Below are 26,152 nucleotides of genomic sequence, written 5' to 3' on the forward strand. Positions count from 1 at the left end.
TTCATACAGAACACATACACTCTTGCTCTATGGTGCAAGACTGTGTGAAGTGGCGCATGTCTGCCTAAAGTGCGCCAATGCTGGGTCAGAGGAACCCAGCACCATATCTTAGTAGATATGTGCTGTTCTGCTCGCTCTCTCACTCTCTTCCAAACATCGCAACGCTGAAACTTTAGTTGCTGTACTGCCTTGCATGAATTGTTTGTAATTCACAGCCTTGGTGTGTGATGGATGCGTGAAATAATGGTTGAGCATTTTACGTGAGGCTGTGGGCAAGAACATAAGGCTGGGCACTGCATGGTGTGAGTGGTTCTTGGCTGCGTCTGGTCACATTGGGCTGTGTCTTGGTATGTGAGCTTCCACATATGCTTGTGGGAATATGTCTATGCTGGTAATATCAGTACAAGCCTAATGTATCAAGGCAGTACTCTCTTGCCTATAAGGGCTAAAGTCATAGAACTCTTAGAACCCTTTTGAATTATTGTGTGCAATACTGTCCTTTACTATACTCAATCTGGACCAAAAACCAAAGTTTCCTCATTAAGTGATGTGGCATTAACAATATCTAAACAACAGGCCTACTAGTACATGATACATCAGTACTAGTAGGCATCAGTATACATAAACACTGGCATCTTTAGCTACCAGGAAACCTTGTATTTTACAACACTGGTGAAACACCTCTACACTTTCATGCAGTAAATGGTTAACTGAACTCAACAGAACTGCATCCTGCGTAAAAGCCTGAAGCAAGTGAATGATATGTTAGAGGTGTTTGACCTTACATGGGGTCACTGCCATTCAATGATAGCATGGGATGATAATCAGGGGTATGGAGAAAGTCGAAATTGGATCCTGCCTTCTACTCTTCCCACTTAACCCAATATTGAACACAGTCTTCTTATATCATCGCCTAACTAAGAATTTCTATAAATCATGACAGAGTTTTGAGGTGTGCCATTGACTCACAATATCCTTACTTCAGAGTGATTTCAATTTCTGTTTTTTTTTCCAAAGGGAGAGTATTCATGTCTAAGATAACATAGTATGATGTGATTCTACAGAATACAAATGAAGTCTATGGTCCTCGAGGTACTGACATTATCTATTATGCATTTACCTTCTCCAAAGAATTTTTTCCCCACTCCCCCTTTCACAATCTATCTTATTTTATCTCAGTTTCCTTCATTTGCTTGTCCCATTTTATTGTATTGTAGGGATTAAAGGTAACAGAATATCCCGCAGTATCGGATGATCAAGTTCCTGGAGGGGCCTGGCTATTGCCCTACTAAATTTGCGATAATAGTCTGGAAAGACCTGTTCCCCCACCATGGTTCACTTATGAATTGCGGTGTCTCGAATCAAGGGCCCTATCCTAGAGGCTGTGTCCCTGGAGGCCAGCCATTAGAGGAGTTTGCCAGACTTGTCCCCTTGTTGATATACCCTTGGGTTTGATGCCCTTCAACACTGCCTGGCCTCCTCCCGGGAAACCTGTTTCAAGCTAGATTTTGCAAGCTTCAGTCTCTGGTCTAGGTCATCCGAGAGCAGTGTCACAGTTGTCATTACAGGGAAAGGATCTGAGACTTCAAACATTGCAACATTGTGTGTCTCTTTGCTGCTGACATACCCTTTGATCAGTCCTCTATGAGTAGGCTTGTTGGCTGCCCAGAGAGTCCCAGCGGATGCCACTGTACCCTGGTTTGTTTCAAAGACTGATTGATCTCCTCCCCACAAAGCCAGCACATTCCTGATCTGTGAGGTACTAGGTGCTGATATGCCACAAGTGTTTCAAGTGCACTTCAGGGGGACCCATGTCGAGGAAAAGAGGGGCCTGATCGATATCCCCAGGAGAGCATTTGAACATGTGTGAGGTGGAGGAAGTCGGGTGCTGGGAGCCAGATCTGATCAATCCATGCCAATGTTTTGTGTGCTGCCAATGCATGGGTGAATGAGCGCACACAAGGGTGCCATGTTCTCCACGAGATGCAGAGGCCCATTGAGTCTGCCTATTGGGAGAATTGTGTGGAGCGTGTTCGACAGCCCAGCCTGGGGGAAGCAGAAATACCCAAAACTGGGTTGGGGTAATCATTTAGTCACCACTTATCAAAGTGGCACCTTGAGGAAGGGTGAGTAAAAGATTTCAGAGCTCCTGCAACACCGTTCGAAGTTGTTGCTTCAAACTTTCCCCATTTGATCCCTAGGAAGTAGTTTCAGTCCCTGACATCAAAGCTTACCGCTTTTCTCTGGGCAGGGAGACACCGTGTGGCCTTTGTCATTGGGTGGCAATCCCCATATGATGGGGGACTGGGAATGACAGACCTCTGTCCCTACCTAGCTGCACAGCTCATGATGATTAATAAGTGGTTTATAGTGGGGGTGGAATGACCCTCCCTACCTGGAGGACCTGAGTCTGCTGGGCCTTGACAGGCGCCTGGGCCTGATTTATGGGACCCCAATTCCCAAAACACTCCTGGACGCTACATGTGTGGCCCTGCTGTGTTGGGTGGCACTGCTTTGATTAGTCGCTCAACGCACTGGGATGACCCTACTGTGGCAAGGTAGGTGGTTGCCCCATGTTGCAGGCCTACAGGGTTTAGGGAGTTGTGGAAAACTCAGAATTACTCACAATGGGGACGTCTGGTGAGTCCATAGTGCCATTTCATGAAATGATGGACCACTACCAGCTTTCTTACACATAGTTTCACCAGTACCTGCAGTTACGCCACACCCTCCACATTCCACCAAACACTCAAATCCCCAATTTTATTCCTCATGAAGCTAAAAGAAGCTAAAATCTAGGGGCCTCGTAAGAAGCTGCCGGGCTGACCATTGGCCCACCATCCTGTGGAGAGGAGACCGTCGAAGAACTGGCTCTTCCACACCCCGGCCCCATTATGACGTTTCCGCTGGGCTGACCGTCAGAAACCTCCATATTTGGAGGTTTCCGCTAGTCAGCCCAGCAGAAACAATGTGGTGGCATTGGCCTCAGCTGCGCATGTAGCCGAATCCAATGGTGTCACACAGAGAGGGCCTCCAGAACCCTCAGAATGAGCACTGTCTGCACTGCAGATAATGCGCTTTCTGAGGGTACTGGACAAGGAGGCCCCCCCCCCAGCAATGGGTTTCTGCCACCCTATTCATGGTTGTGTCCCTGCCATGAAAAGGCTGGTGGAAAATGGACTCATTATCAGCACAGCGGCGCCAAACTCAGCGCCGCCATGGCTGACCACGACTCGGACCATTCCTGGTGGGGACAGTGGACCCATGGCAGTCCGACCGCCAGGGTCATGATGTGGTGATAGGACCATCTGGAGTATGGCGGTCAGACCACCAGCCTCGTAATGAGGCCCTTAGTAAGGAGACTGGGTAAAGCAGCCATCTATCGGATTTACCGCTCTCTCATCATTAATGCTCCAGATCACTTCCCTGGGCGGTGGGGTTTGGTGGGAGACATTGGTAGGGGGACCTTGATGATGATGACTTGTATGAGGCCAGGATGGCTCCAAGGGAGATGGCTATCTCCTCGCACCTCCGTATTTTTCAACTTAGCTACCTGCATTTTGCCTATTCGACTCCCCGAGCCAGTGTGCACGTTGCTCTCTGCCAGAAGCTGGCTTCTTCCACATGCACTTGTCCTGTCCCAGGCTGACCCCCACTTTTGAGAGGGAGTGAGCAAGTAGATCGTCATAGCCCTGGGGCGCTAGATTGACCTTAACCCCAGGGTGGCCCTGCTGGGCTTGTCAGAGGAGGGAAGAAACAGAGGATGGAGCAGACCTTTATTGGGCATTGATGGCCAAGAGTGACATAGCTCGCAAATGGAACTCCCCAAAACTCCCTTCCATGACTGAGTGGAAAAAGGGGGGTAGACAGGTGTGCAAAGCAAGAGCGACCAATTTACGAGGCATGTGGCTGCCCCCAAAAACATGAGAAGATTTGGGACAGGGGGTGAGAATATGGGTTGGATGTTGCGACTTCAAAGATATATAGTGGAATGATGCATACTTTGATGTGTTGAACTGGTCATTTTCTGTTTTTAATGTTGTTAAAATAAGAAAAGTCAATCAAAATAGGTCATCCAAAAAAATCCAATTCACTTGTGATGTCAGATTTTTTATAAATATTTAGGAAAGGCAACATTTATAAAGATGCACTTTATCTTCCCGTACTACCAGCAGATCAGTTGGTATTAGACTGCTAGAAACTGGGCTCTGTCTACGATTCCCCTTAATGAGGTAATAATAATGCTCCGAGAGCAGAAACAATGGCTTGGGCCTTTTGTCAGGAAGACCTGGGTGTGAGGTATGTGGTTTGTTTCAGCTAGGTAGGCCTCAGGAATTTGAATTAACTTAAGGGATCAGGATAAGGCCTGCCTATTCATAGTTAAGTGTAAAATGAGAACTGGAGAAGAAAAGCCTATGTGTCCTAGCCCATCTGAAGCCAGCCTAGCAACAGCCCGGTGGGAGAGGGAGGTGGTCCCAGAACCACTAGTCTGATGTAGTTGAGGAGCAGGGTACTGCTCATTTCTCTAAGTGCACTCCTAGCTGGTACACTAGCTTAAAGGAACTACCATATTGGCAGTGCCTTAGAATAGTGCACTTTGGGATAAGAAAAGAGAGGCAGACTGTCTTTAAAACATTTTTTCATTGGTTGGGTAGTGCCAAGGAGTCTTCCCCTCCAATTGGATAGTCAGTCCTACAAAAAGTGACACCTCAGTCACAGCTCACCAGAACACATCTGGATATACAGAACAACAGATGACTAGCCTGCTTTTTGTGACCTGTGTGGAGATCTGTAGGTCAGGGCCTGCTTCTACTTGTACCCAGGACTGAGAAGTGGACAACAAGGGTCAGTTGGCTGGCCTTCTGTTTGACTGCAAGGACGCAAATAGTGGCAAGAAGACTTTTTCTTAGAGTGCCAAGATGACCACTAGCAACTGAATCACATCTGAGCTCTAGTGGTAGCTTCTGCTGGAGTGAGTCCTGGCCCCTAAGATCTGCTTGAAGCCTTAGAAGTGACATAGAGGAACTGCTCCAGAAAGAGAGAAAAGTTGGGACTTAGAAAATAATGGATTTCAAAGCCCTCTGGAGCATCAGGGGGACCTTGTGGCAAAAAATGTTGTATTTCGGTTACATTTTGTCAGATACAGCTTCAGGTTTGTCTCACTGGAGAATTTTGAGTTCCATAAAGCACAAAAATTGTCTGACCGACGAGAGGACTTCTACAGGAGCAAAATGTGATTTTTCCTGCCAAATTCTAAGGGCAGGTGGTAAACTTCCCTCCACCGGAAGAGCTCACAGAGTTTTTGCAACTCTGCAGTCTGTTTAGAGCTTGGGGTTCAGCCAAAACTCTGCCCACGCCTCGTGGTAGAGTTTACCATATAATCATGCACTCAAGGACAGTGACCGCAACATGTCTACCATGTTGTGAATGTGAAGAGCAGACCACACACACACAGCTAGATAGGGAGAAGCGTGCATGCACTCCGATGGCTACCTAGGTCCGCCCAGGTGTAAGTGAAGCAGCACCCAGAGTGAATCCTTTTTTTGTTCGCTGTCTGCAACACTAGGGTTTTTTTAAACGTGCTGTAGTGTTAAGCCACTTTTTTAGATGCTTGTTGTGTGTGGTTCCTAGTACAGAGCGGGTCAGCGGACCTCTGCGAAATCACTCAGAATTTTTATTTAACTTTGCGGAATTCTTCAGAGTACAACACCGCGCATTGCGCCCACCACTACTAATTTCAGTGGCTTTGGCAGGACCTCAACCAAGGGGCCTTTCTCACAGTGGAAGATTTCAACTTTCATTTCAGAGACTAGGTAAGAAGGTAACATTTTGACTAGGATACCTGCTTGGGTTTTCTGACCTCCTGCCCATCATGCTTAGCCTGAAATTGTGCCTAAGTCCTGGTCAACTGTGGACAGTGACTTATGATTGGTGCCTTACTTTTACTTGGTTTATTTTGCTCTAAAACTTTTTAAAAATCACATCTTCAGTTTCCCATATTCCATTTAATCATTTTGGTCTCTTTTTTCTCATTATATTGTTGTCTATTTTTTAAAATTAGTTGTGGGGATTATAGTGTTTTGACTATCATTATTTTGGCACTGCTAAGTACTTGACAAACGTCTTGCTTTAGGCCAGTCTGTTGTTTGCCATGGCTACCTTGGATGAGCCAAGTTTATTTAATGTGCGTTGTACCTAAGAGAATTTTGGACTTGTTACTTGGGAAGGACTCACATCTTTCCCAATATGAACCCAGTTGCATACAACGATTAGATCAGTTTTATTACATGTATTATTTAATTTGACTTTCCAACCAACACCACCTCACTAGGGGTTCCTTGAACTGCATTGCCTTCCCTACATTTAGAGTCATGTCCTGAAAGTGTGTTTACAGCTTTCAGTTTTTAGTGATAACTAGGAGGAACCTGTATGTTAGCAGTGAATGACTAAGGTGTTAGAAATTAGGTGTAGTAAACCCTGGGTGCCCTTGGGCCATTAAAAGGTGCTCACCAAAGTCACCCATTCTGAGTAATTTCCACACTCTTTCCTATTGGCATTTATGTCTTGCTGTATGTTTATGTCCCTTGAGACCTCTGGCTCTATAGTTTGTGCTTTCCTTTCTCTCTGTCATCCCACTCCAGATCTCTGAATACCTCACTGATTCTGCATGCTGCATAAGAGTAGGGTTGTCCAAAGTTTTTATTATGCAAGCATGGTCTTGCAGGGTTCCCGTTTATTGGCTGACCAACAGTTGGCAGAGATTTCTGCTTTTCCCATGCCTAAGCACAGATGTAGTTTTCTCTCCTGATTGTTAGCTGCAGTGGTGCAGCAAGGGGGCTATGAACTCCAGTGCATGCAGTGAAAATGCAGCAGTAATCAGGACTCAGTGGTTCCTGTAGGCATCTGGGCACTGGTGCCACTGCATCTGCTGCAGCATCAACAGCTGGATAGTTGGTGCTAGAACCTTGTGAGTATTTTAGAAATGCTTTGTTTTGCTTAGCTTTTTCTTGTGTGTAGTGTGAACCCATGTTGTATCAGTAAGTTATGAGCATTTTATATGTGAGAGCCTAGTGTCACACTTGTAATATGCAAGCATTGAGCATGCTGAGGTTTTCCTTGCAAGCAACTCAATACAAATAACACTTGCATGACACAGGTTTGCAAAGTCTCGATTTTAACATCAAAGCAAACCGCGCAACAAATTACGCCTACTTTATGTGTTTTGTGTAGTTTTTGTATGAAATATGGGTACTTTGTGAGTAAAGAAACTATGAAACTTTGACATCCCTACTTGAGCACTGTTTCCCCGTGGGTCTCCGAGCGTATTCATTGTCCTGGTATGCTGTTAGTCTCTGTATCTGCTTTGCTGCCTGTCTCCCTCTCTTTCTGGATTGCTGCTGATGTCTAAATTTAATCTAGACTCATTGCATACCGTCTGCTGGGTTCCAACAATGTTTCAAGCTGTTTTTTGACCCTAGACATAGTTCTCTATTTAATGTATGTATGTACTCCACCTCCCCCACCAACCGCCATGTTAGAATGTCCTCATTATGCAACTTGTTTCAGCAACTGAGGCTATGGGTGTCTCTTTCTAGAGTGGTCAAACCTGGTGCTAACCCCAACTAGCACCCATTCTCATTACCCCTTTCTACCTGGCTCTCCTATCATATCTCACTGAATGTACAAGTTCCATGAGAGTAGGGTTGTCCAACTTTTTTACCATGCGACCTATAGTTGTTAGGGTTCCCATGTATTTGCCTACCAATAGCTGGCAGAGATTCCAGCTTTTCCCATGTCTAAACACAGATGTAGTGTCTAGAGGCCCTCCTCCTTTGTGCATCTACTAACATTGCTACACCTGCTCTTGCCTTCTCACAGATTGCTGGTAACCAAGGATAATTTTATTTGTTAGGATTATGGTAGGCTTACTTTACATTTTGTAGACATTTTATTTAGGTCTTTGTAAGAAAGTGCCTCTTTTTGATTGATCACCCCACCACCAAGTTTGTGGACAGATGGTACTGGTTTTATGACTTTGTAGTGCATTGGGTCCTGCTGACTAGGCTCCAGTGCATGTGCCAAGACCCTTAAAAGTGTATGTACAGCTGGCTGATTAGTAGACCTTTCTTACCTATAAGTTCCTAGTATATAGTGCAAGGTGAGCCCTGGACTAGTAAGTTAAATGTCACTAGTTGCCTACAGCGCTTACCATTGCCACCATTGCAGTGACAATGTGAAAACATGGAACTAGGTCTGCCATTGGAGCCTAGGTGGGTAGCTTTTAAACTGACAACTCGAAATAACAAAATAAATCAGTTTTCTGAGTCAGAACCTTCCTTTTTAATATTTATAAGTTGCACCTGGGTAGGCCCTGGTAGCCACAAACGAGGGTTCTACATATTAAAAAGAGGGATGTGTTTCAGTTGTGCTGTAAGTGTTGTGATAGTGAAATCTCAAAATTTTCATTTTTACTGTAATAGGTAAGTAGCCCTATTGGCTAACATGGAGTTCCATGAGCTCAAGTGCTAACTTCCATTTGGGACCACCAAACCAAGTACTCCAAGGTATCATCTTAATTGTTACAATAAAACAGACTGTAAGAAATGTGAGGTGTGAGCCCTGTTCAGGCAGCAACTAAAAGCCATGTCAGTGTAAGGCACGAGCAAACCCCAAATTAATCTGAGTTCAACCCCCTCGTAGCTTAGCACAGAGCAGTCAGGCTTAACCTAGAGGCAACGTGTAAAGTATTTGTGCAACACTTCATGTAGTAATAAAGAGTCCTGTTTGTGTTGGAGAGGGTCACAGGGAGCAGGGAGAGCATTGAGGGAGGCTGTTGGCATGGTGCAAAGAATTGACCAGCGTTTTAGGTGGATATTGCTGGTGCTTCGCACCAGTGGACCCTTCAAGCAGATAATGCTGGGGCGGGAAGTGCTGGGCTGAGAGAGCTTCAACTTTGAGCAGGATTGTGGTGCAAGCTGCGACGTCTTGGTGCGAATGGGCCCGTTCGCAGTTGCAAAGATCCCAAAAGCTTGATTTCAGCTAACAAACCTGAGAGGCACTGCAGCTGGGTCCTGGGTAAAGTGCAGGCAATTGGGGGTTGGGGTTCTGCATCCCTGAGGCTCAGACCCGGAGGCCAGCATACTGGCCCTTGGAGTCCCTCCGGGTACCATGGGTTTAAGATAACGTTACAGGTCCAGTTCTTCCTCAACAGGCACTAGGACAGCAGGCAGTAGGTCACCACAGCAGGGCAGCAATTCCTTCAGAGCAGGAGTCCAGCAAAATGCCAGTCCTGTCAGCAGCACAGTAGTCCTTTTTTCCAGTTAGAGAATCCACAGATGTGTACTGAGGAATTGGTGTCTGATGTCCAGTATTTATACACAGGTGTGCCTTTGAAGTGGTGGGAGGCTTCTAGAGGCATGTCTTTGTAGTGCAACGATGCTCTGCCTTCCTGGCACTGGCTCCAGACTAACTACAGGGGGTAAGCAGTCCTTTGTGTGGAGACAGGACACAGCCTATTCAAATGTAAGTGGGGCTGGGCCCAGGTTTTCCACCATCCTGAACATTATGGCCCATTCAGTCACACCCAAGCTCCCTATGGTGTGTGTCTGCCTTGGAGGAATACACCAAGCTCAACTGTCAACTACACCGAATCATGAGACCCAGAGACATGCTGCAGGCACCAAAAGGCAAAGGCAAGAAAATGCCAACTTTTTAAAAGTGGAATTTTCAAAATTGGAGTTTAAAATCATACTTCACCATCAATCGGGATTTTAAATTCCAATTCCGGAGATACCAAACATGGCATAAAAACCTCTTCCCATTTGGAAATTGCACTTATAAAATGTGATAAGATAACTCCAATGTTATCCTATAGGAGAAGTAGGAAAAACAAATGTAAGGTTTGTATACTACCAGCACATGTAAAACATAAAAGCACATATCCTACTTTTTGAATACATTTCACCCTGCCCTCTGGGCTGTCCAATATCTACCCTAGGGCTGTCTTTTATTGATTAAAAAGGAAGGTTAAGCCTGGCAGAAAGTATATTTTTCCAAGTCAAAATGACAGGTGCAATGTCAGACATAAGACATGTTTAGAGTGATACTTAAGTGGGTGGCACAATCAGTGCTGCAGGCCCACTAGTAGCATTTATTTTATAGGTCCTGTGCACAAGTAGTGTCACTTTACTAGGGACTTAAAAGTAAATTAAGTAAGCCAATTGGGTATAGCCAATTCTACCACTTTTTAAGGAGCGAGCACAAGCACGTTATCACTAGGAGCAGTGGTAATGTGTGCAGAGTCCTAAGACCAGTAAAACAAATTTAGCAAAAACAGGAGGTCTGGTGGACAAAAGTTAGGAAAAAACTAAGCCAAGGATGCCAGGTCAAACACCGACCCAGTGGTGGAGTTGGATTTAAAGTAACGTTTAATAAAAAGGTGACTTTAAAAAGTCACATCTTCTTACCCCAAACTTCTAGTAGCCGCTTCTGATCAACTGCAGCAGTTGTGAGCTGAGGCAGCATGGTGCCATCTTGCTGAGACATGTGAAGCGCTCCTAGGAAGGGGAACAAAGGGTCTGTTGGAGGGAGGAGGTGTCAGAAGGGTCTCAACATTTTCGATTTGGGCAGAGAGGAGGACTATGGGATTATTTAGTGCCAATCCCACAGGAAATGTTGCAAGAGTGGGTTAGTTTGCCTATGGGACTTGAAACCCCACTGCCTAGAGAGTCCTCCCAACCCACAAACTTAAACCTGGTATGTAAGGGGCACTGTCTACCATCATCACAAAACTGATGGTCTCGGAAAGGGCAGATGAAGGACTGCAAGTGGTGAACCTCAACCAGTGTTAGAGTGTACCCTTTCTGCCCCAAAACTTAAACTTGCAAGCCAAAGGTAAAAGGTAACCATTTTTGGGCACAGTGTCCGAGGCTTTAAAGACTACTGCTGCTTGCCAGTTTCTAGGTAGCCTCAAGTGTCATTGAGATCAAGAATTCACTGGACCGCTGGTCTTCATATGTCCATCAACTAGGAGCCCAACCCTAGCCTCAAGCTGCAGAGGACGCCACTATATGACACAGGCTTCTATGATGGGGGCCTGAAACTTAAACTTTGCCCTGGACCCTCGCATTCCGGGTTAATATATTACCACTATGATTGAAAAACAGTGATCTCAGAAACTTTTAGAAGATTTTGTCGTGATTTATGAAAATCTTTCAAAAGTCATAACTCCAGCTCTCCTCATCTGATTTTTGCTGGTTTAGTGTTCAATTAAAGGTAAAAATATATTCTATTTTTTTATAAATTGAAGTGGGATTTTCTTGTGTGCTTCTTACCTATTAACTTTTTTTGTACTGATAAATGGTTTACACTTGTTTTCCGATGAGTTAAGCGTTACTGCTATGTGCCTCAGCTACAAAGGACTGAGCTAAGGTTTGATTTGAAGAACCCTATATGTACCTAACAGGGAATAGTGACATTATTTCTTGACGAGGTATCACAGCTACCCCTACTAATAATACGATTTTCTCACAGTCTAAACTTTGTATTAGTTAAAATATAGTTAAAAGCTTTCAAGTACTATGGCTGCAATAGGATTGGTTAATTTTTTGCAGCAATCCATGTTGCTCACTGGGTCTGCTGTTTCAAATGAACTTAAAGCCAGATTTACAAAGTATGACTATTGTAAATTGTGCCTACATCCGGTCTTAAGTTGCTTCTGTTGAGTGTCAGTACTAAACGCTGGTTCACATAACTCACAACGATTGTAAGAAACAGTCCTAACTGTATCAAAACTCAGGTTCTACTGTTTTTATAGGCCTCAGCGTACATATTTCATGCACTGAGTGAAAATGCATCAGATTCGGTTTTAGGAATTTGGCACACGTTTTAATTAACTTCAGAAAAACTTCCGTCACTTAAAGTTCTTTCACAAATGTCCCTTCACGCCCTTGATGGAATCGGTCCAGATTGCTGTTTTTACTCACATGTTCAGGAGTAGTGCTGGTTGGAGCCTCTGTTTGTAACCTCAGTATGAGCAATGTGCAATAAATGTACTTGCAAATGTTCATAAATACCCAAACTGTCACACCCTACTGGATGTGAATTGTACTTGTGGGATATTTCCTTGACCCCTCCCATGACACACCTTTTTGGTGGTAGACTAAGAGCTCCAGGTAGAGATACTCTTTTAGGGGCTTTCTGAACTGAGAATTAAACAAGTTGTCAAACCTATGCTTGGTTATTGTTCCAGATTCCCTTAGCCTGCCTTTAAGGCAAGTCTTCTTTTGCCATTTCACCATTTCTAGTTTGATGATATTAGGGCTTTGAGTATTGCATTGCTCCCCCTGAATTCTATAGTCTTATTCCTTGTAGGTTGGTGGGTTGATTGACTCTTTTGTATCTGGTACAGTAGGACTATAATTCTATGCCCCCTGAGGAATGGGCAGTGCAGATGTACCTTCGTATGAATGATATGATTAGCTCCCTTTAAATTGATTTGTGGCTTGCCTCAGAACATAGGAAAGTCAGGGACTAGCTTGTAACTGTTGATGACTTAGATTCATATTTGTTTTTCAGGGCAGTGTTAAATAGGCACGAAACATGCATGGTAGATGAGGGTCAGCAACAAATCAGGTTGATTTATGTACTCCATATTGGACTAGTAGTGTATCTAAAAGAGGAAGAGCATACTTGACGTGGTCTGAACAACCATGGTGGTTGGTGTCCCTGTAGTTACTCATCTGGAAGGATGCTCTAATTTCTGCACTTTAAAAAACCTGCAAATAAATTTATAAATGAAAGACGGCAGAATTGTGTAAATCATCTTACCAATTTCAACAGTCTGCTCCTGTCTTCCATCTTTCCAACATCACAAACTGTTCCTGATACCGACAGGTTCTCTGCCTCAAGCTGTTCCACTGCACGGTTGACATTTTCTTGCTTTCGGCTGCTCAGTACGATCTTAGCTCCTTGCTGTCCTAGGCGCCGTGCAATGGCAAGTCCAATCCTATAAAAGAAGAGCAGGGAGATTAAGCGGCTTATTTACAAGAAAGTTGCACATTGATCCTGATGCACCATTTTTCTCGCGTTTCCCTTGTCCCCATCTAACGACACCACGGTTGCACCATATTTACAAGAAGGCAACCCATGGCAGTTGTTAGGACAATATAGTCAACATTTTTTATGCTATTGTGACACTTTGCTGCACAAAAATGTTGACGCTAGTGCAGCAAAGCATAGGGAGGCCCACTGATTAAAATAGGGGTGACATTTTAACCCCTGCTCTGAGCAGGCATGAAAAATGATGGAAATAATGGTGCACAGAAATGTAAATTTTACTGATCCATTTTGTTGGGCCTACCTGCATCGGAACGCCCCCCCTTGCATACATTATGCCTGGAGCAGCCATAATGTGGCACAAGGGTTTACAAGAAGGCGCAATGCAACCGATGCGCCACTTTGTAAATACGGCGATAGAGAAAAGCCTCCTTAACGTCGCCTTAGCGTAAAACAAATGACACTATGGTGGCTCTAGGGGCTTCTAATTATGCCCCTAAATGACCTGAGGGCAATGAAGGCTGTTTTAAGCACATCTTTGGCAGTTGAGTGTTGCCTCCAAGGTAGACTAACATGCTTTGGTTGAAAAGCAAGTAGAATATGCAAGGTGTCCATACTAACCAGGAGCCTACTGGGTGCAAGTGCCTTCTGGGGTGATTCATGAAGAATAGACTTGGAAAATCTATTTTCATCCAAACGTGACAGTCAAGGTAAGGGGCCCTCTATTTAACCAACAGCCTGCAAAAGACCCTGGGTGATCAAACAATAAACACTTTGCTGTTGTTTTTAAATGGGTACTTGATAGTGCCAAATTTAGCCAGTCCAAAGAACTTCCAACTTGCCTTGTAGCTATTCTAATGCATGAAAACTAGCAATGTACATCTTTGTATGATGATAAAAATATAGGGAAAACTAGTAAGAAGAAAAAGAAATGTAGCTATAGAATCTTGAAAAAGAATGAGAAATCAACACCTAAGGTGAGTATGTGACCATGACATTTTTTTGGATTTGCTCGAGTTAGAGCTATTAGCGTTGCATACTCCTACCCGGATTTTTCCTGCCACATAAACTGAAAATGAAAAGTAAAACAGTTTCACATAAGCAAGCCGACGGTTGCCATGAGCACAAAGGAGACACACAAAAGGAAACAGAAGTTCACTCACAGTCAAACATTTTGGCAAAAGTGCAATTATCCATATAACCTGCAAAAGTACAGTTATTAATGCAACAAGATCGATGTCATGCAAAGCGCTTGACTACTGTCCAGTGAGATCACGCTGCGTAGGAAATAAAAAGAAAAAGTGGTCCAGAAGCCATTCGGAAAACATGGAGCCTCTTATGTTTTCAGTAGTTTACCGGTGCTCTTGAGGAGGGCTAAACACAGAGAAAGGCATTATGTATGCATGCCTTTCACTAATGAAATCAAGAGAATTATAAAAGGCAAGTCCACGAACCAACCAAACTGATGGGCGTGACATGGGCATGGGTAAAAGCCCATAGAGAGATTACAACAGGGGCCACAGCGCTTGCACGCTCAACCCTAAAAATAGTTAATGTGCTAAAAAAACACAAAAATCACAGCTTAGACTTTGAAACAAATGAATACATTCTCCAGTGTGCTTCGACTGCAACCGGGTCCTTTTATCCTTATAACATATAATTAGGGAAAGGGAGTTTTTGGCATAGAGGTGGTCTTTGAAGATTTATCAGAGACAGGAAGAGGAATATATATGTTGGCGTACCTGAGAATCCACCAACTCTGCCAAGCAAATGAAGATACCACAATGAGAGCAACCTGGAGAAGAACTAGCTCCATACATTACCCATCGTCTTTGTATTTACGTCTTTCGTAGACCACACCCAAGAATAACCAAAGCATGGGGCCACGCTGGTGCAAAGAAATTGCCACCTTGCGTTGGTGACAGATGGCAGGAGGTGACAAAGAGGACTGACTGGAGGCTGTCCAAGCCTGAAAACCCAAGATCACTCCTAGGACTCCTTCCCTGGGAGACCCAAACACCAAGAACCCAAGTCTTCCCCAAAACCTGAGAAAAGAAATCAATTTTGTTGTGAGATAGCTGGAAGGAAGTTAAGGGAACAGGATGAATGAGCCAGAGGAAGGAAGATATAATGCATGCTGTGTAACCTGATAGCTGTGAAAAATGGCACACCATTCTCTTTAAATGGGAATGTGAAAGTACAGGTACTCATAATTTAGGGTGTCCATTTAATCTCGAAAAGTGCCATCACTCTCCCATTAAATGTACTGCAGCAGTGCTTAGAAGTGCAGATACTCTCCTTTTCAAATGAAAGAAGTGAGGGTACTCAGTACCGGGCAGTGCCTGCCAATTTAAAGCACTGAACATACTAAGATACCATGGTGTAGTTAACACAGATTTGTCAACAGGTGTAACACAGCCCCCTGCAGCCCCTGTGCCACAGGCACCCCTCTAACTCTTCTGGGGCCCCATTCAATGCAAGGCAATGAATATCTGTGATATATGGGAGATTCACATGCCCTGCATCAAATTCTGTAGGGCAGGACCCATTGTTTTACGTCACGCTCCTGGATCTTTGCTAGAGGTGGACGGAAATGTCATTCACATGGGTCCCCTGCATAATTTCTCCAGTCCACAAACCACATGGCAACTGCTATAGTTGGTACTCTCTGATAAATAGCTGACTTAAGCACTTTCTTTAAACTGAAGTTGTTAAAAAGGGTCTATCCCAGGAAGGACAATGGGATGCACATTATTCTGAGAAAACAAAGCAGGGTAAATAGGCCCCATGTGTATCCTTCAGCCCAGTAGGACTGATCCCTTCCCCATTAGTAACACAGCTATGGGGGCTTGAGTTCTGTAAATTAAACCATAGGTGGCAATATCTAATTTTTGGGCACCCATTCAGCGTTGCACGTCTAAACACAATGAGCTGCAACTTTGCAATAGGCAGAAGTTTTTATTTTATTACCCTTTAGTGGAGGCGGTCATGACAGCCACCTTCCCAGCATGCATGGCGTTCCCATTTGCAGCACAGCAGTGCCTCCTCTGGTGACAGCAAGCTCTCGCACGCACCACTGATCGAAGAATCTCCTGAGATCGGTTGAATGACTGCAGCATGTCGATACCTCTAATTTCTGGAACTGCCGGTCTATTCCAAAATAAAAATTAAAAACATTAGATGCAAATACTTCCAGCATTGAGTAGTCATAACTATAGTTGAACAGTATAGAAATTTGAACAATCAGGAGGAAAATTGGGCCAGATTCACAAAGAAGTTGAAAACCTGCACCTGCAGACTTAAGAGCTCATAGTCAGTTGCAGCTTCCCAGATGTATCTCAGAGAAGGCTTGTGAATTAATATAGGCCTATGTGCTAGTATTCTATACATGGTGCTCAATTGCTCCTACTGAAAATGCCAGGATCTTTGAGCAATGACACATTTACTTATTTTCCCCGTGGGGAAAATATTTTTCCCTGTGGCAAAGCTTCTTATGCTACGCATCCACAAAGTTTGGGGTATTCCTTTCCACTCAACACCACAGAAATTGGTTTACTCCTACCATTGATCAAGTAAATTGCCTACTATTTCCATGGTGGTAAATGGTGAAAGAGCCAGTATTTGTGAGTGTTCACAATCTTTCAAAGATAACTATGCCCTGGGATGAACACAGCCTACCCTGCCTAGTATTTATTCATCAGCAATACTACATCATTGTGGGACTATATTTCCTAGTAATAAAACAAATTATGATCGCAAGTTCACATTCTATGTATTTCTTCCCTTCTTAAACCCAGTCATCTCAAGTCTTAAATCTGATTTTGTGAATGAGGTAAGTTATAGCCACAATAAGGTAAGTAGGATTCAGAATTTTTTCTTCTTAGGAAGAGAAGAGACGATGCTAAAGATCATCTTCAGAGAAATTTATGGGGCCATAAGGACTATGCTTAACATGGACATCCTTTGACTAAGCGCCATAAGAAATACTCTCTTCTACCTTATTATCAGTTATAAGCAAGTCATTCCTTGCTGGATAATTCTTACAATCTTATTTTCACAGGTATCGTGTTTATTCCTGTTATTAAAAATATCTCACACTAGATTCATACTCAGACTATGAGCACTCCTCTTTGGAATCCTCAGCCATGGAGAATTTTTGAGTATTTATATGCAAACTGAGTATTCCAATTTGCTGGAGCTCTGCATACATAATCCTCTACCTTTCTTTCTCTTTCTCCGTGTCTCCCCCTCTCACTCTATGCTCTCTCTCTCCCTCTCCCACTGTCTCTCTCTCCCTTCCTCTTGCTTCTTTTTCTCTCTCCCTCTGTCATTTTCTCTGTCTACTTTCCTTTGTTCTCGGTTAAATTCAGGTTAATGCAATTCAGTTAATTTCACTTCAATTCAGTGCAATTCATTGGCATTGCCTTAAGATTTCCATATGTTGACAAATTTTTCTAGATACCCTAGTAGAAAACTTAATTGGTGAAGCAAAGGTTATAAACTGACTCAACTGGACCAGGTCCGCATGAGCAGTGTGCAGCATCAGTAGACCCAAAGGTTCGTCAGTGCAGAGAGCAATACACTGCCAGTTAACTCCCATATCACATCACTCATGATATGCTCTATGACATCATTGATAATATCACTGCACACCCGCCATGAACCGAGTTGTCAACAATGATGTAATTTCAGATTTTGTATTGATATTATCAATGATGTCATAGAATATGTCATGAGTGTTGTATCTGTGAGGTCATAAGCAGTGCATGGGGAGGGCACAAATTATAGTTAATTTTGTTACTTATAACTGGTGAATTTTAATGTGTTTCTTAGTTCAAAATGTTGCGTTCTAAATGACATGCTCACCTAAGTATAACATCTCTTAAACCTTTGCTTTCTTCAATTAAGTTTTTGTATTTTTTTCTAATGTGAAGTAATATTTTTTACCATGCCTAATTACGTCATACATGGGCCTAATATCCCACAGGCAACCATCACCCCACTGCATGCCAACCACCGTGGTATTGCAGAGTCCCACCCAGCCCGCTCTCCTTTTATTTACACTGCTGTGATAGTAGTTCGAAAATACACGGGGTTCATGCTGAGCCTCACTGTAGTACTGTAGTACAGTGATACCGCAGAAAAAATATTTTTAATTTGAAAACGAGGGGTCCACTCCTCGACAAGGGCCAGGGGTGCCAGTGTACCCCTGCCCTATTCCCTTCTCTCTTTTTTAGTTTTGTTTTCTACAACACAGTGACTGAGTTGTGAATTCACAAAACGGGGACTGTAACTTTACGTTCATGTTGTGACCAGCCAATCAGATTACATGTTTTGAGCTTGTGGTACTGCGGTACTTTGTGGTACCACTGCAAAGACTCCATGTCACGTTCACCTTTTTTCAATGAATTTCTAACTTTTTTTTAACATGAAATACGATTGTATAACCATACCTAACCATGTCTACCCCAGCAGTACATGCTATTTGGCCGTGCCTAGTGGGAGGTGGGTGCAGGGCATGGCTTGAGTCCAGACACAGCATTCAACCCCCTGAGAGTAACAAGCTGCCCGCAGCATACGCGCTTTAGCCGTGACAGCATGGGGTTATTCACCCCCACAGCGCATGGTCTTTTGCTATACATGGTGTGGAGTTGGTTACAGGGTCTGGCTTATGGCAAATTCCTGCACCCAAACCTCTGCAAGTGGGCAACTTCCCACTGCTGGCTTACCCCTCATGGTTTTACAACACCAAGGTAAACCCACCCAATGTTTTTTACTTTTGCACAACTTTTGCGGGGCATGCCAAGTTCTATGAGTATACTGCTAAACCCATTCCCTCCGCCACCCACAAGGACTACGGCCCCCCTTATATGTTGTTTTATTTTAAGTTTCAAGGATCGAGCCCTCGAGACCTGAAGTGGTAACTCCAACATTACTCTTCATGTTGCGGCTGACCAATCACAGCCCTCGGTCTTGTGGGTCTGTTCCTATTCCACAGTAGACCAGCCAATCAGAACGCTTCATTTGTCGTTTTTGTTGGCACTCTCCTTTAATGTTGGCGGTATCATGTTGCTAGACGTCTATAAATATTGAAGCTTTATTTCTCTCAAATGGCCAAATTGAGCCCTCGAGTGCTGAAATGGAGGCTCTTCTTGTTGCAGCTGTCCAATCACAGTACTCGGTCTTGTGGGACTGTTCCTATTCCCCATTGGACCAGCCAGTCAGAATGCTTCATTTGTCATTTTTTTGGTACTCTAATTTACTCTTGGTAGTACCTTGTCACTAGATATCTATAGATATTGAAGCTTTATTTCTCTCAAACGGCCAAATCGCAAAAAACACACTTTCTGAGTCAATATTCAGGGCCTCATTTATGAGGTCTGTGGCGCAGGGCGGCGCTCTGCAGTTCCGGGAAAGGGCAGAAATGTACCATATCTACAAGATACAGAGCATCTCTGTCCTGTCCCCCTGCGATGGTGCACCAATTGCTGCCTAGCGCCAATGCAGGCACCCTTGCGCCGTAGTGGAAGGGTGCCTGCATTGTGGGGATGATTGTTTTGTGCAGGAAGGAACACCTTCCTGCACAAAAACAATCACAAGAGGTGTTTTCCTCTGTCTATGTGTGCTGCACAATGCAGCACACATAGAAAGAGGAAAAAACAGGGAGAAATAAAGATATTTCTCCCCATTGCATCATCCGTACAACACCCCTGATGTGGTGTAGGAACTTGACACATTCCCAGTCTTGTAAACCTGGGAATGCATCAGATTCCTTCGTGTTCCATGGATGTTGGTGGGAATGCCATAAGCAAGACCCTTGGAATGCCCCTTTCACGCAATGTTATCCGTGGAAGGGCTCCATATTTACAAAGCCATGAAAAGCCATGCAAGGTGGCTTTGAGGTGCCTTGTAATTATGGGCTGGCACACTGTGCCCCTGGAGTGTAAAAAAAATTATGCGTAGAAAACTTATGGTGCAGTGTGCCGCTAGGGCCTCGTAAATGAGGCCCCTAGTTTATATGCCAAATATAGTGTAATTCCAGTCAATCATTTTGGCTGTGGAGTTGTCTAACGTTTCTATGGGAAACTGCATGGGTAAAAACGTTTTGAGATCCCTTCCATTTTTCTTAGCTCCTGCTTGATGAATCACCCCAAAACTTTCCAGGAGGGAGCTTAGGTAGATGAACCTTTTTCTGGAAGGTTTTGTGAAGATTTGTCAAACTGTGTCAATGTTATTAGCAAAACATAAAATCAATTTCCTGTGGAAACTCAGACCTAACTGCACAGTAAATATGTTCACTGACAAAAACAAAGGTTGAAGTGGAGTTACATCCAAGTAAGATAGCAAAACCTCTGAAATTCACCAGATATGTGTAATTAACATAAGTATAACCTACACCATCATAGATTTCAGATGTCAACAGTGATGTGATATCTGATGTCATAAGCAGTGCATCCTAGTGGTGCAAGTCGAAGTTATGGTAATAACCCCCATCCCACCCCCAACACCACCACAGAAGCCCCATGTATTTTTAGGAAAGGGGAGCAATGTAGGTGGGACCCTGGGCCTTCCTGGACTTTCCTCTAGAACTATCCCTTCCTGGACTTTCCTCTAGAACTATCCCAGAAGGAAGGCTCCTGGGCTAAGACTGCTGAGAGGTAGGTCCTGAGTGTTGGAGTCATGAGTTGGTCTCAATTAAGACAATAACTCCACCATGGAATCTATTTAGCCCATAACAACTGCAATGTCTGCACCCTGCCCGCTTGCCGTCTGCTTCACCTGCCTTGGCAGGACTATGAAGAAGTTACCTCCAGTGAAAGTGACCCCAAGTAATGAGCAAAGAATAATGCGCACTTTTCAAAATGACAATGAAATTAAATGCCACCCCTTACAAAATGGTGCACCAAAAATCGAAGTGTATGCCTGAGCATATGCCGATAATTGTTATTTATTGACACTCTTCTAAACAAGCAACGTCATTGCAATAATTCTCATTCACTGCAAACCTTGTTATTGACCAAAAAATCAGGTAAAACTTAAATTTGAGCTTTGAGCCTTCACAGTGCAAATCGAAGGGATTAACCGTAAGGCCACAATATTTAACCGGTACAGTGCCTTGGGCAAGGTGATCTCGTCCAAGGCACCGGTTCCCGGGTGCCTTGGACGAGATTACCTCATCCTGCACCCGGGAACCGGGGGGAGTGCTAGCGCTCCCCCCATGAGCCCCCCACCCACACCCCCTGGTCGTGGATGGAAGGGGAATCCCTTCCCCTTCCACCCCCGACCCCCACTCCTGTGACGTCAGCACGCATCGCGCGCTGACAATCACAGAGGCTGATCGGAAGAGAAATGCAAAGCATTTCTCTTCGGATCACTTGGAGGAGGCCGGAGAGGCTTCAAAGGGAAGGAAATGAATTTCCTTTCCTTTGAAGTCTCTCTGAGCGTTTCAAAAGCCGGATTGTAAAGCAATCCGGCTTTTGAAATGCCCACTAGACACCAGGGATTTATTTTAGAAAAGGAAACTGGCATGAGGGGAGCGACCCCTTGGGCAAGGGTTGCTCCCAGGGGGGGGCATTTTATTTTAAGGCCTTTTCTGCCCCCCCTTGGGGCAGAAACCTCTAGGCACCGGGGATCATTTTTTTTGTTTGTTTTGTTTTTGTTTTTAGAGTTGGGGAGCGACCCCTTAGGCAAGGGTCGCTCCCCTAGGGGGCAAATTATATTTAGGCCATTTCTGCCCCCCTTGGGGGCAGATTGGCCTATTTTTATGAGGCCAATCTGCCCCCAAGGGGGACAGAAACCACTAGACACCAGGGAGTTTTTTTTTTCATTGTGAATTGCACACAAGGGGTGCGACCCCTTAGGCAAGGGTCGTTCCCCTGGGGGGGCAAATTTATTTTAGGCCATTTCTGCCCCCCTGGGGGGCAGATCAGCCTATTTTAATTAGGCCGATCTGCCCCCAAGGGGGGCAGAAACCACTAGGCACTGGGGATTTTTGTTGTTGTTGTTTTACAAATGGTGAGCGACCCCTTAGGCAAGGGTCGCTCTCCTGGAGGGGCAAATTGTATTTAGGCCATTTCTGCCGCCTTTTGGGGCAGATCAGCCGATTTTAGGTTGGGGGCAGAAACCACTAGGCACCCAGGGATCTTTTTTTTTTTTTTTTTTGCGCCAATGTCATGCAAGGGGAGGCACGTGTCGCTCCCCGGGGGGGGGTGGAGGGGCAAATTTATTTTAGGCCAGTTCTGCCCCCCCTGGGAGCAGAAACCTCTAGGTGCCAGGGCTAATTTCTTTTTGTGTTTTTTTTTGTTTGTTTGTTTTTTTAGAGATGGGGAGCGACCCATTAGGCAAGGGTCGCTCCCCTGGGGGGCAAATTGTATTTAGACCATTTCTGCCCCCCTTGGGGGCAGATCGGCTGATTTTAGGTCAATCTGCCCCCAAGGCGGCAGAAACAACTAGGCACCAGGGATTTTTTTTTTGCGCCAATGTCACGCAAGGGGAGCGACCCTGTAGGCAAGGGTCGCTCCCGGGGTGGGTTGAGGGGGTGGGGGGGGGGAATTTATATTAGGTCATTGCTGCCCCCCCCCGGGGGCAGATCGGCCTATTGTTATTAGGCCGATCTGCCCCCAGGGGGGGGAGAAACCTCTAGGCGCCAGGGCTAATTTTTATTTGTGTTTTTTTTTTTTTTTTTTTTTTTTTAGAGATGGGGAGCGACCCATTAGGCAAGGGTCACTCCCCTGGGGGGCATATTGTATTTAGACCATTTCCGCCCCCCTTGGGGGCAGATCGGCCGATTTTAGGTCAATCTGCCCCCCAAGGGGGGCAAAAACAACTAGGCACCGGGGATTTATTTTTTTTGCGCCAATGTCACGCAAGGGGAGCGACCCCGTAGGCAAGGGTCGCTCCCGGGGGGGGGGGGGTTGGGGTGTGGGGGAGTAAATTTATATTAGGCCATTGCTGCCCCCTGGAGACAGATCGGCCTATTGTTATTAGGCTGGTCTGCCCCCAGGGGGGGCAGAAACCTCTAGGCGCCAGGGCATTTTTTTTTTTTTTTTTTTTTTAGAGATGTGGAGCGACCCATTAGGCAAGGGTCGCTCCCCTGGGGGGGCAAATTGTATTTAGACCATTTCTGCCCCCCTTGGGGGCAGGACGGCCGATTTTAGGTCAATCTGCCCCCGAGGGAGCAGAAACAACTAGGCACCAGGGATTTTTTTCCCCGAAAATGTCACGCAAGGGGAGTGACCCCATAGGTAAGGGTCGCACCCGGGAAGGTTTAGGGGGAGCAAATTTATTTTAGGCCATTTCTGCCCCCCCTGTTATTAGGCCGATCTCTAGGCACCAGGGCTAATTTTCTTTTTGTGTTTTTTATTTTGTTTGTTTGTTTTTTTAGAGATGGGGAGCGACCCATTAGGCAAGGGTTGCTCCCCTGGGGGGCAAATTGTATTTAGACCATTTCTGCCCCCCTTGGGGGCAGATCGGCCAATTTTTGTTAGGCCAATCTGCCCCCATGGGGGCAGAAACCACTTAGGCACCAGGGATTGGTGTGTGTGTATGTGTGTGTTTTCTTTAGGGAGGTAGCCCCTTGGGTAAGGGTCACTCCCCATGAGAGCACATTACTGTTGGCCATATCTGCCCCCCATTGGGGGCAGATGTGCCTATTTTTGGAATGCCCATCTGCCCCAAGGGGGGACAGAAAGCCCACCAGAGGCCAGGGAAGTTTTTTTTTCAAAAATAAGAGGGTGGGGGTATGGCCATACCCCCACCCCAAATAAATGGGGCCAAAGTTGTTCTGCCCACTAGTGGGCAGAGGGGGCAACTTCCCCTGATCCACACCCCGGGGGCAGAAAGTCTACTAGATGCCAGGGAATTTAAAAAAAACAAAAAAAAATGGGGTGGTGGCTACCAACCAGTATGGGCCTGGTTACGCCCCACCTCAACTGAAGGGGGTAACAGTCTTTCAGCTCTCCTCTGCACTCTTTGAGCCATTTCCTTTCGTGGGCGCTAGGCCTACCCACACAAGTGAGAAACCATTTTTATCGGGAGACTTGGGGGAACGCTGGGTGGAAGGAAATTTGTGGCTCCTCTCAGATTCCAGAACTTTCTGTCACCGAAATGTGAGGAAAATGTGTTTTTTTTTGCCATATTTTGAGGTTTGCAAAGGATTCTGGGTAACAGAACCTGGTCAGAGCCCCACAAGTCACCCCATCTTGGATTCCCCTAGGTCTCTAGTTTTAATAAATGCACAGGTTTGGTAGGTTTCCTTAGGTGCCGGCTGAGCTAGAGGCCAAAATCTACAGGTAGGCACTTTGCAAAAAACACCTCTGTTTTCTGTCAAAAAATGGGATGTGTCCACGTTGTGTTTTGGGGCATTTCCTGTCGCAGGCGCTAGGCCTACCCACACAAGTGAGGTATCATTTTTATCGGGAGACTTGGGGGAACATAGAATAGCAAAACAAGTGTTATTGCCCCTTGTCTTTCTCTACTTTTTTCTTTCCAAATATAAGAGAGTGTGTAAAAAAGACATCTATTTGAGAAATGCCCTGTAATTCACATGCTAGTATGGGAAACCCAGAATTCAGAGAAGTGCAAATAACCACTGCTCCTCAACACCTTATCTTGTGCCCATTTTGGAAATACAAAGGTTTTCTTGATAGCTATTTTTCACTCTTCATATTTCAGCAAATGAATTGCTGTATACCCGGGATAGAATGAAAACCCACTGCAGCGTGCAGCTCATTTATTGGCTCTGGGTAGCTAGGGTTCTTGATGAACCTACAAGCCCTATATATCCCCGCAACCAGAAGAGTCCAGCAGAAGTAACGGTATATTGCTTTCAAAAATCTGACATTGCAGGAAAAAGTTACAGAGTAACTCTTTTTTTTCACCTCAATTTCAATAAAAAGAATTCATTTGTTATTTTCTGTAGGAAACCCTTGTAGGATCTACACAAATTACCCCTTGGTGAATTCAGAATGTTGTCTACTTTTCAGAAATGTTTAGGTTTCTGGGATCCAGCATTGGTTTCACCCCCATTTCTGTCACTGACTGGAAGGCGGCTGAAAGCACAAAAAATCGTAAAAATGGGGTATGTCCCAGTAAAATGCCAAAATTGTGTTGAAAAATTGGGTTTTCTGATTCATGTCTGCCTGTTCCTGAAAGCTGGGAAGCTGGTGATTTTAGCAAACACCTTGTTGATGTCATTTTCAGGGTAAAAACCACAAGCCTTCTTCTGCAGCCCCTTTTTCCCATTTTTTTTTTTAAAAAACGAAATTTTCACTGTGTTTTGGCTAATTTCTTGGCCTCCTTCAGGGGAACCCACAAAGTCTGGGTACCTCTAGAATCCCTAGGATGTTGGAAAAAAAGGATGAAAATTTGGCGTGGGTAGCTTATGTGGACAAAAAGTTATGAGGGCCAAAGCAAGAACTATTCCAAATAGGCAAAAAAAGGCCTTGCACAGTAGGAGGAAAATGCCTGGTAGCGAAGGGGTTAAGGTCCAGCATCTTCACTGAAATCAAGTCGTTTCCTGGACAGTCCCTTGTTTAATTACAATTTAAAATCACACAAGAAAACACACAGTAAAATCCACATCAAAATACTGTCACATAACACATGAACCTGCAACCCACCACACCCGAATCCACCACAGCACACTTACATAACCAGCATGTCACACTAACACATAACACAAATTCCAACACAACACACATGTCAACACTTATCAAAATTTATAACACTGACACATAACACACAACACAATTTACCAGCACAACGTAAAAGACAGAAAACCTCATACAGGCTAAAACATGCAACACCCACAACATAGCAGACAGCATACCAGCACCAAACACAACACCATAACACATAGCAGTAGAGCATAGAAAACATAACAAACAACGATACACAGCACTGCATAACAAACCAACACACCACAGCACAACTCCTACCATAACACGGATATCACCATATTAGAACACTTCACAAAGTATGCAAGCACAAAACAAAAATGTCAAAAATACTCACAACAGAAGACAAATACAACACGTGACACAAAATGCAACACAACACACATGTCAACACTTAAAACAATTTATGACACGAAGAC

At 44.6% G+C, this 26,152-nt stretch overlaps 1 protein-coding gene across 1 annotated transcript in view; it reads right to left on the reverse strand.

Annotated features, from left to right (window-relative positions):
- LOC138265366 (dehydrogenase/reductase SDR family member 4-like) overlaps nt 1–26,152 on the reverse strand; it is a 124,782-nt gene that overhangs the window by 97,277 nt on the left and 1,353 nt on the right. Inside the window, exons 2-3 of the mRNA XM_069213010.1 lie at nt 16,027–16,206; nt 12,829–13,006 (exon numbers count right to left, since the gene is read on the reverse strand). Coding sequence (XP_069069111.1) covers nt 12,829–13,006; nt 16,027–16,175 — 327 coding nt within the window. The 5' untranslated portion in view covers nt 16,176–16,206. The remainder of the gene's footprint in view (nt 1–12,828; nt 13,007–16,026; nt 16,207–26,152) is intronic.

Source organism: Pleurodeles waltl, chromosome 11, assembly GCF_031143425.1.
Source record: "Pleurodeles waltl isolate 20211129_DDA chromosome 11, aPleWal1.hap1.20221129, whole genome shotgun sequence".
NCBI lineage: Eukaryota > Metazoa > Chordata > Amphibia > Caudata > Salamandridae > Pleurodeles > Pleurodeles waltl.